The sequence below is a fragment of the Myotis yumanensis genome, unplaced genomic scaffold, assembly GCF_028538775.1.
Source record: "Myotis yumanensis isolate MYYU_CA2020_CCGP unplaced genomic scaffold, mMyoYum1.0.hap1 SCAF_2, whole genome shotgun sequence".
In the NCBI taxonomy this organism is placed as follows: Eukaryota; Metazoa; Chordata; class Mammalia; order Chiroptera; family Vespertilionidae; genus Myotis; species Myotis yumanensis.
This window is the reverse complement of record NW_027223753.1, coordinates 67131907-67142558: the sequence shown is the minus strand read 5'-3', so window position 1 is coordinate 67142558 and position 10652 is coordinate 67131907. Positions and strand designations below refer to the sequence as shown.

Below are 10652 nucleotides of genomic sequence, written 5' to 3'. Positions count from 1 at the left end.
GGATTAAAATCAACTGGTATAAATACAGATGTAACAAGTAAATGAAAGACAGAACCTGGTGGAGAGCCTGGCTAGAACCTGGCTAGAGAACCTGGCTAGGCTGCTGGTCAACTGAACACTGTCTCCTTGGCATTGCTTCTTCGCCAACTTTGTCCACACCTTTAGGAACCCCTGGACCTGCTGGGGTTGAACCCCAGCACTCTGATATCTACTTGTCATTCTTTCTTTGATAGTTGAGGCCAATGATCAATTTCCCTAATTGACTAATTCCTTTTAGAGTTGCAAAATAGATCTTAGTTTTGATTGCAAACATCTTCTTAGATAGTGTCCTGATAAATGATTTTGTTTACTGGATGTTAATGCTGCTTGAACTGTCCTTTAAATGGAAATATCATTTTGGCCACAGAAACCACATATGACTTGGATCCCGCTTGGTTTTTAACCAGGAGCACTCTACATCCCTTGTGCAAAGTGGTGTTGAATACAGGAGAGGGCCACAAGAAGACTGGACAACAGCTGGTGTCTGGAACTCTTCTTTGAAACTCCTAGTGCCTTCCACAGGGACGGAGGCCTGAACAGACCTCAGCTTCTCACTTTTCCTCCCTCCTGGAGGATCACACTGACTGAAAAGACTGTCTTGGGTCAGACACCGTCTCTGCACAATGGCCTTTGCAGCCGCCCTGGCCATGCTCCAGGCAGAGGCCCGCTGTCCCATCTGCCTGGATTACCTGAGAGACCCAGTGACCACTGAGTGTGGGCACAACTTCTGTTCCTCCTGCATCCACCAGCGCTGGGAAGGTCTACAGGGCACCTTTCCCTGTCCTGTCTGCTTCCACCACTGCCCTGACAGGAGCTTGAAGAGGAACACCCAATTGTGTCACATGACTGAGATTGCTAAGCAGATTCCCGGCATGAGGGGAAAGGGGAAAAGGCAAAAGGAACCCCTTTGTAAGAAGCACCGTGAGGGTCTGGCCCTGTTCTGTGAGAAGGACCTGGAGCTGCTGTGTGCCCAGTGCAGGGTCTCCTCTAATCACGGGGATCACCCCCTGATGCCCATGGAAGAAGCTGCAGCTACTCACAGGAGGAAGCTCAAGAGCTATATTGAGTCATTGAGTGAGCAGATTAAAGATACTGAAAATCGGTCAGAAATGCAAGTGTCAAAATGTTTTGAATTGAGACAGAGGATCAAACATCAAAAGGATGAATTACACTCTGAAGTTAAACAACTTAAACATTTTTTGGAAAATGTACAGAATGCAATGCTTATCAGGTTGCTAACTGAAAAAACATATATTGAAAAAAAAATAATGGAAGAGACAAACCAAATATCAAACCAAAGCTCCATATTAACCAGTCTGCTTGCAGATATTATCAGTAAGAATTTGCAGACAGACGTGGATTTACTCACTGGTATTGGAAGTATCCACAACAGGTATAATAACCTAGAGACCCCGGCCACCTGTTTATATGAATTAAAGGAAGAGAGTTGCTCTCTCGCCCCACATTATTTGGGCCTGCATAAAATGATCCACACGTTTCAGGTAGATTTGACACTGGATCCTGAAACAGCCCATCCAAGTCTCATTATCTCAAGAGATAGAAAAAGTGTGACCTATAGGACATCATTTGGTCTTCATAATCTTCAGGCACGCAATTCTTACCCAGCTGTCCTGAGTTCGGAGGGATTTGATGCTGGCAGGCATTTTTGGCAGGTAGAAGTGAGAGGCACAGGGGCATGGTCCTTAGGCGTGTGTAAGGAATCTTTCCCCAGGAATGCTCCTATGCTACCAACCCCAAGAAATGGCTGCTGGCAGATTCAGTTCTGGGCTAATACATGTGTCACATGCCATTCAGGCAACCGGCAATGTATAGGCATTTTTCTGGACTATGAGTTGGGAGAAGTTTCATTTTATAATTTGAGAAATATATCACATATTTATTCTTTCAGTGGAAGTTTTACAGAAAAACTTGTGCCCTATTTCTGCCTAGGACCTTCTTCAAAATCATTTGTAATGCGTATAGTCAAAGATGAATGGTGAACTTCTTTGTAGTCTGTTTGATGTGTTCTACTCTCATCCTGTGTTAACAGAGATTGCTTATAATAAAAGGCCCAAGTACAAAAAATAAATAAAAATTAAAATAAAAAACTGGCACATCTACACAATGAAGTACTATGCTGCTATACAAAGAAGGAACTTTTACCATTTGCAACACCATGGATGGAACTGGAGAGCATTATGCTAAGAAAAATAAGCCAGTCAGAGAAAGATAAATATCACATGATCTCACTCATATGTAGGATATCATGATCAACATAATTTGATGAACAGGAATATATTCAGAGGCAAATGGTAGGGGATGGGGGTTTGAGAGCAACCAAAGGACTTGTATATATGCATATTAGCTTAAGCAATGGACACAGACACTGGGTCCATGGAGACTTGCCTGGGGTGGGAATGGCTTGGGGGCGGGGGGTTCAATTAGAGGAAAAGGAGACATATGTAAAACTTTAGACAATAAAAATATTAAAAAGACACTATTCATTTTCCTTGAGTAACTAATGAACTAATGGCATGAGAGGATAATCCCATAATATGAGTTAAAGAATGAATCAATTTGCTTTCTGCTTAGACAGACACAATATATTAAGTACACTAATAATTAAGAAAAATGCCAACTTTGAGTAAAACCAAAATGAATGCTAAATGCAGAGCAAATAATATGTTAGACAGGGATGAGAGTATATATGTATGAAAGTTAAAAGTTGACTAACCTAAAGAATGTTAATAATGTGTGGAACTTACAAACAAGTAGAGGAACAAATTAAAATATTGAGATGCCACTGCAAAGAGAAAAGGGAAAAAGAGTGCTGTATGTGATATGCATGAAAATACTAATAAGAGCCTCATATTAACAATGCTCTACCTGGCTAGATTGAATGATCTTCGTGTGCATGGAAATTTCCCCCATTATCAATCTTTGAAACGGAATTTTGGACTGGAGCACGCGGTGTTCCCCTGGGCAGGATGGGTCCTGGGCTCTTTGTTCATAGGAGTCAAAGAATGAATCCAGGAACAGAAGAATGTATAGCAAAGGTGGAAATTTATTGAGAAACAAGAGCAGACTCCCATGTGGGGAGGGAGAGTCTCCCAGCACAGACTCTCACATGGGAAGGAGGAAGAGTCCCACTGAGTTCCTATTTGTAAAGGCTGCAGATCCTTGTGCCTTGATATCCCCTCTGATTGGTCACTCTTCCCTTGGACTGGTTATTATAGTAACTTCTGAGCTCAAAGGTCAAACTTCACATTTCCTCCACTCCTTCCTTATTGTTTTCCTATTCCCTTTGGGTCTTCTTCTTCTCCTTCTGAATGAGGGGCTTCCTTCCCTTTATTTTGTAAATATAGACCTTCTGCTATTTCTAGCCCCCTTATTCTATGGAAATGTACCTGCTGAAGCTTTTCAGCTCCCCTATTCTATGGAAATATACCTTCTGCTACTTTGCTGCCCTGTACTTTTTTCATGGTCCCCTTAATTTCTAAAATTTCCTAAATTTGTCTATTTCACCCCCCAAAACTCCTGTTTCATCTTTATTTCTAAAAGTAGGAGATAAACAACCCTAACTCCCAGACCCTCCCATGGGGAAGCATGTTGGGAAAGGCCAGGAAGCCAGGATGAGTTGAATAGGGAAACTGAGACAGATATTTAAACAGCAATGGCAGCCATCTTGAAAATCTAGATGCCAAGCATGGGCAGCCATTAGTAAATCCCATCTTCCCTAAATCCCAGACACTTAAGAGCAAGTGGTTTGCAATTCTCCTCCCCAACCAGAGGGTCAGTTGCTTAAATCACCCTATTCAGGAACAGACAGCAGAAATCCAGTTAGTGCCATTTGCCAACCACACCCAAGGGCATATGAAGGTAAGAGAATAAACCTTATTTTGGTACATCAGCATGAAGCTGGTGAATGTTATATTGAGTACCTCCCTAAAACCTCCCCTAAATGTCCAGCCTTTAAAACAAAGGTCCAGGTTCCCTCCCAGTATCATGCCCGTGCCCCCCCTCCCTCCCTCCACCCGCATCCCCATCTCTCCCTATAGTCAGGCATCTCCTCAACTCTAAGGGACCCCACAAGACTTGCAACTAAGGCAGCAATGGGTAGTAGCAGTTCATCCAGAGAAACTCCCTAAACCTAACCCCTAGGCCCCCATTTCTCTGACTTCTTAGTGAACCAAAGCAGCCCAGCCTAAGCTCATTGCCCCAGCCCTTTCTTGTTCACTTCCCAAGTCTAGTAAACATCCTCTAAAATTCACTTGGACTCATGTTGTGAAACTTTTCCTGCACAAAGTCAAGAACCCTCACACCACCCACTACCACTCGGTGTTAGGCAGACCCTCTCAGGGCCAGGTCCCCTTTCTGGTAACAATGTGACTGACTTACATTCTGCCAAGCAGACTCACCACTGTGGGACTCAGATGCAGATGTGAGCCAAGCAGAGATGCTCTTTTTCATGGGGCAGTTGTTTTCTTGCAAATATGAAGGTGGGTGTTAATGTAAAATACATTCAAACCTGTAAAGAGTTTTTGTGAGTTTATTTGAGCCAAACTGTTGATAACTGCCAGGAAGCAATATCTCAATGGATTGTGATCGTGCTCTGGAGAATGGCCGTCTTACATCTATTTTTATACATTGAAATCAAAGGAGGGACATAGGTATGTCACATGAAATCCATTCGTGATAGATTACAGTGGTGGGAGAAAGCAAAGTGGGGGTAGGGGGTGGGAACCTCTGGAATTGGATAAAAAGTAAAATGATAGACACATACTTAGGTGAGTGCAGGAACAGTTAACATGATTACAATGAAGGAATTTGTGGTATCTGTTCTGGTGCCCAGCACATTATGTTGTGCTCCAAGGGGTTCGGAAAAAGGGAAGTTACAAGTTACCCAGACATTTCAAGGATATGTTATCATAGATGCAAAAAGACAGATAGTCTGAGTTAAGGTAAAGGTTGACCTTGTCAGTGAAGATACCTGCCTAGGATGTAACTGCCCACCAGAACTGCTTTTAGTTAAACTTTAATTTCAGACCATCCTTTGTGGTTACTGGAGGTCTCTGAGTTTGAAGGCCTTCCCTGAGTTTGTCAGGTTAGCATGTGGCCCCTTTCATCCACATAGGAGAGTCAGTTCTTCACAGCTGACATTTGTGGCACTTCTTGCATTTGATATGGAGACCATGTGGCAGGGCCCGTGGTATTTTCTCTTGAGATGCCTTTATTGGATGTGTTGTATTGTTTCTTACTGAATAGCTATGTAATCTGGCTATGTAATCTTCAGAAATAAACTCTCACCTGTAAGATCAAATGATCTCATCAAGTCCCGGAAAATGGTGAAAGAACAACAAATCATACTGGGAAAATGGATTATCCATACACAAAAGCATTAAGTTGGACCCTTAAGCCACATATAAAAATTAACTCAAAATATATTAAAGATCTAAACATAAGACTGAAAACTATAAAACTCCTAGAAGAAAACATATGGAAAAACTTCATGACATTGGATTTGGCAATGATATTAGATATGAGACCAACACCACAGGAACAAGCAAAAATCTATACTAATAAAAGGTAATATGCTAATTAGACCACGAGACCTTCCTGATGTTCTTCCAGACAAAGCCATGGTGATGGGGCTGAGGCAGAGGCAGTTAGGAGCAATCAGGCCAAAACAGGAGGGCAGTTGAGGGTGATCAGGCTGGCAGGAAGACACAGTTGGGGGCAAGCAGGCCAGCCAGGGAGGGCAGTTGGGGGCTATGAGACTGGCAGGGAGGGCAATTGGGGGCCATGAGGCCAGATGGGGAGGGCAGTTGGGGGTGATCAGGCCGGCGGGGGGGGAGGGTAGTTGGAGGCAAAGAGGCTGGGTGGAGGGGGTTGTTGGGGCGATCAGGTTGGCAAGGGGGCAGTTGGGGGTGAGAAGGCCAGCGGGGGGGGGGGGGGGGCAGTTGGGGACAAGGAGGCTGGCTGTTGGGGACAAAGAGGCCGGCAGAGGGGGGCTGATGGGGGCAATCAGGTCTGCAGTTGGGGGCGAGAAGGCCAGCAGGGGGGAAGTTTGGGGCAAGCAGACCAGCAGGCAGAGTGATTAGGGGTGATCAGGCAGGCAGGTAAGTGTGCGGTTAGGAGCCAGCGGTACTGGATTGCGAGAGGGATGCATGGGATCGAGCCTAAACCAGCAGTTGGACATCCCCTGAGAGGTCCCAGATTGGAGAGGGTGGGGGCCAGGCTGAGGGACAACACCCCCATGCACGAATTTCATGCACTGGGCCACTAGAAGACAAATAAGACTAGATCAAATTTTAAAACTTCTGTTCATCAAAGGAAACTATCAACAGAGTCAAAAGGAAATTCACAGAATGAGAGAAAATATTTAAAAATTACATATGTGATACTCAGAATATATAAAGAACTCCTAAAATTCAAAAACAACTCAGTTTAAAATTAGTCAATGGAGTTAAATAGATATTTCTCCAAATAAAATATACATATGAAAAGATGTTCAATATCATTAATTATTACAGAAATGCAAACCAAATATCACCTCACACCTATTAGGATGGCCACTGTCCAAAAGGTAAAAAATAACAAATATTGGTAAGGATATGCAGTAATTAGAACTGTTGTGAAATGTAAGTAGGAATGAAAAATGGTGTAGCTGCTATGGAAAACTGCAGGATAGCTCACCAAAAAAGTTAAAAAGAGTCATGACAGATACCTCTCACAGACACCAAAGAACCCTGAGTAAGAGGGAGAGGGCTCACCCCAACCTCCATTCTTGTCATCTCTTAAAAGTGAATTTATATGAGAAAACTCCAGGTAGCTGCATTCTGATAAAGTCAATTTAATTATTTTCGATATATTTTTATTGATTTCAGGGAGGAAGGGAGAGATAGAAACATCAATGATGAGAGAGAATCATTGATTGGCTGACTCCTGCATGCCTCCTACTGGGGATTGAGACCGCAACCTGGGCATGTGCCCTAGACCAGAATCCAACCTGGGACCCTTCACTCTGCAGACCAAAGCTCTATCCATTGAGCGAACCAGTTAGGGCAAGCCAATTTATTAAAGCACCCACAAATTACTAAAGAAGCAAGGCTAGCAAATCATGTGATATTCATCTTTCTCTGACTGGCTTATTTCGCTTAGCGTGATGCTCTCCAGTTCCATCCATGCTGTTGCAAATGGTAAGAGTTCCTTCTTTTTTATAGCAGCGTAGTATTCCATTGTGTAGATGTACCATGGTTTTTTAATTCACTCATCTGCTGATGGGCACTTAGGCTGTTTCCAAACTTTAGCTATTGTAAATTGTGCTGCTATGAACATAGCAGTGCATATATCCTTTATGACTGGTGTTTCTGATTCCTTGGAATATATTCCTAGAAGTAGGATTATTGGGTCAAATGGGGGTTCCATTTTTAATTTTTTGAGGAAACTCCATACTATTTCCACAGTGGTTGCACCAGTCTGCATTCCCACCAGCAGTGTACAAGGGTTCCTTTTTCTCTGCATCCTTGCCAGCACTTGTCGTTTGTTGATTTATTGATGATAGCCATCCTGACAGGAGTGAGATAGTACTTCATTGTCCTTTTGATTTGCATCTCTCGGATGATTAGTGAGTTTGAGCATGTTTTCATATATCTCTTGGCTTTATGTATGTCCTCTGACCTTCCTTTTAACACACTGACTCATCATTTGAAGAAATCCCAAATCAATCACCAGGGCCTTGTGACTCAATGAACTGCTATCTGCAAATTTCTCCTCTTTTTGGGGGGTTTGGAAATTTTGGAGCTCTCTGACCCAACTGCAGTTTGTTAGGTTAGGCTGTAAAAGTGCAGGTGATTCATTTGTACACATAATAATTAAAATGCCAAGAGCAAAAGACAAAGAGAGAATCTTAAAATCAGCAAGAAAAAAACATTTAGTTACCTACAAGGGAGTACTCATAAAACTGTCAGCTGATTTCTCAACAGAAACTATGCAGGCCAGAAGGGAGTGGCAAGAAATATTCAAAGTGATGAATAGCAAGAACCTACAACCAAGAATACTCTACCCAGCAAAGCTATAATTCAGAATTGAAGGTCAGATAAAGAGCTTCACAGACAAGAAAAAGCTAAAGGAGTTCATCACCACCAAACCAGGATTATATGAAATGCTGAAGGGTATTCTTTAAGAAGAGGAAGAAGAAAAAGGTAAAGATAAAAATTATGAACAACAAAGGAACAACAAATACATATCTATCAACAAGTGAATCTAAAAATTAAGTCAATAAAAATAATCTGATGAACAGAATTAACTGCTGAATATAATAGAAGCGGGGACATAGAAAGGGAGTGGACTGACAATTCTCAGGGGGATGGGGATGTGAAGGGTGAGGGAAGAGTTTGGACAAAAATCTTACACCTATGGATGAGGACAGTGGTGGGGGGTAAGGGCATGGGGTGGGGTGGGAACTAGGTGGAGGGGAGCTATGAAGGGAAAAAAGAGGAACATCTGTAATAATCTGAACAATAAAGATTTATTTTTAAAAAAATAAACAAAAAGTTCAGCATAGGAACAGAGAAAGAACACACAGACACAGGAAAAGTTTAGGGCCATTGCTGGGCAAAAACAATTGAGGGAATCAATCAAGTGACAACACAGATAGACCTAGAGCAGGCTTGTAGCAAATATGTACCCCTGGACTACAAGGCTTGAATGGGCAGCCCATTCTTGGGTCGCCCTCCCCTTGTGGGGAGGCTGAATCTGCTTGTAATAAATTTTCCACACTTTGCTTGAAAAAAAAAAGAAAAGAAAGAAAAGAAACCTGTAAAGAATTTTTGTGAGTTTACTGGAGCCAAACTGTCAACATATGCCAGGAAGCAGAACCTCAGCAAATTGAGATAATGCTCTGGAGATTGGCAGGTTACTGTCAGAAACTAATTCCAGCATGTCATAAATGCAAGAAGTTTCATCAAAAGGTTGAAGGAACCTTGAGGATTGCCTGCTGGAAATGGCTAAGGGCATTTCCCCACACCTAAAGATTTGCATAGATGATTGCTTGCTGCCAGACAACTGAGGTCATTTCAGTCTACATGTTATTGCCTCCTACTGGCCAAACACCTGAACAGCCATAGGCAGTTCCCCCAATCCCCTAAACCTTGCCTTTGATATGTATATCTACCTTGCTTTAGGACAATTTTTGTTAATAAAAAGCAAGGGGTCCAGAGAGACAACAGAACTTGGTTCCTACAGCAAAGCTCCTCTGGCACCCCAAAATGCCTTCCAAATTTATGTTTCATCTCTGGACTCTTTAATAATTTACATGCAGCCCTTCTCCAGATTCCTGAACCCTTCTAGATGATGGACAAGACCCCTGGCAGGTTACATCTGTATTTATACATAGCAATCAAAGGAAGGGACTTAGGTGGGTTGCATGAAATCCACTGGTGGTAGATTAGAGAGGTGGGAGAAAGCAAAGCAGGGATTGGGGGGGAGAGAAACCCCTGGGATTGGATAAAAAGTAAAATGATGGACACATACTTAGGTGGATGCAAAAACAGCTAACATGATAATGAAGGAAATTGTGGTATCTGCCTGGCGCCCAGCACATTTGATTGTGCCCCAGGGGGGTCCAGAAAAAGGGAAATTATAAGTTACCCAGACACTTCAAGGGTATGTTATCATAGATGCAAAAAGACAGATAGGCTCAGTTAAGGTAAAGGTTGATCTTGTCAGTGAAGATACCAGCCTAGGACATAACTGCCCACCATAACTGCTTTTAGTTAAAGTTTAATTTCAGACCATCCTTTGTGGTTACTTTAGGTCTCTGAGTTTGCAAGACTGCCATGCAGGCCTCCCCTAAGCTTGTCAGGTCAGCATGTGGCCCTTTCATCCACATATGTCTTGAAAGAAGCTAAAGGAGAAAGGATAAATGTATAGGGCTTGTTATATTAATTTTCTAACTTACAATTTCTGGTTCTCTTTATTCCTATGAATTTATCTTAATATCAGGTGTCATATTCCTACATATATTACATTTAAGTATGTCATGGGCCCTGCAATACAATTGTTGTATACAATTGCTTTTAAACCAGTTAAGAGGAGAAAGGAAAATAAATCTGCATTTATACTCTTTTATAATTACATAATTCCCTTAGTGCTGCTCTTTGTTTTTCTACATGGATTTGTGCTACCGTCTGAAATCACTTGCTTCCTCCCTGTAAACCTCCTTTTGTGTTTTTTGTAAAGTCAATGTGCTAGCAATAAAGTTTCTTCAAGTCCCCACACTGTTTCAATAAAATCAGTTATTTGGGGGAGAACTTCAGAGATCTCTGTGATGATGCACTGCCTCTCTCCCTGGACAAATATCTCTGAGCCACTGCTCCTCCCTGGGCAGGGGTGGTAGCCTCTGGTCTTCCCCACTTGCCTCTCCCAGCTGGGAAACTCCTTCCTACAAGTGAGCCAAAGGGAGGGTGATCAGGCCAGGCAATCTCAGCCTGCTGTGCATCAGCTATAGCCTTCACTCTGTGAGTGGGTCTGGGTGCAGATTGGGAGCCCCAGCCTCCAGTCTCTGCAACTCAGTGTTGGAGGGGATGAGAAATACTGGTGCCTGCCTCTCC

General features: G+C 42.6%; 1 protein-coding gene across 1 annotated transcript; it reads left to right on the top strand.

The window, feature by feature from the left end:
* Positions 1-662: 662 nt before the first annotated feature.
* On the top strand, positions 663-2039 carry LOC139002429 (tripartite motif-containing protein 60-like). Its single transcript, XM_070403719.1, has one exon. It carries the CDS (start codon positions 663-665, stop codon positions 2037-2039), a length of 1377 nt encoding a protein of 458 aa, XP_070259820.1.
* The last annotated feature ends 8613 nt before the right edge of the window (positions 2040-10652 follow it).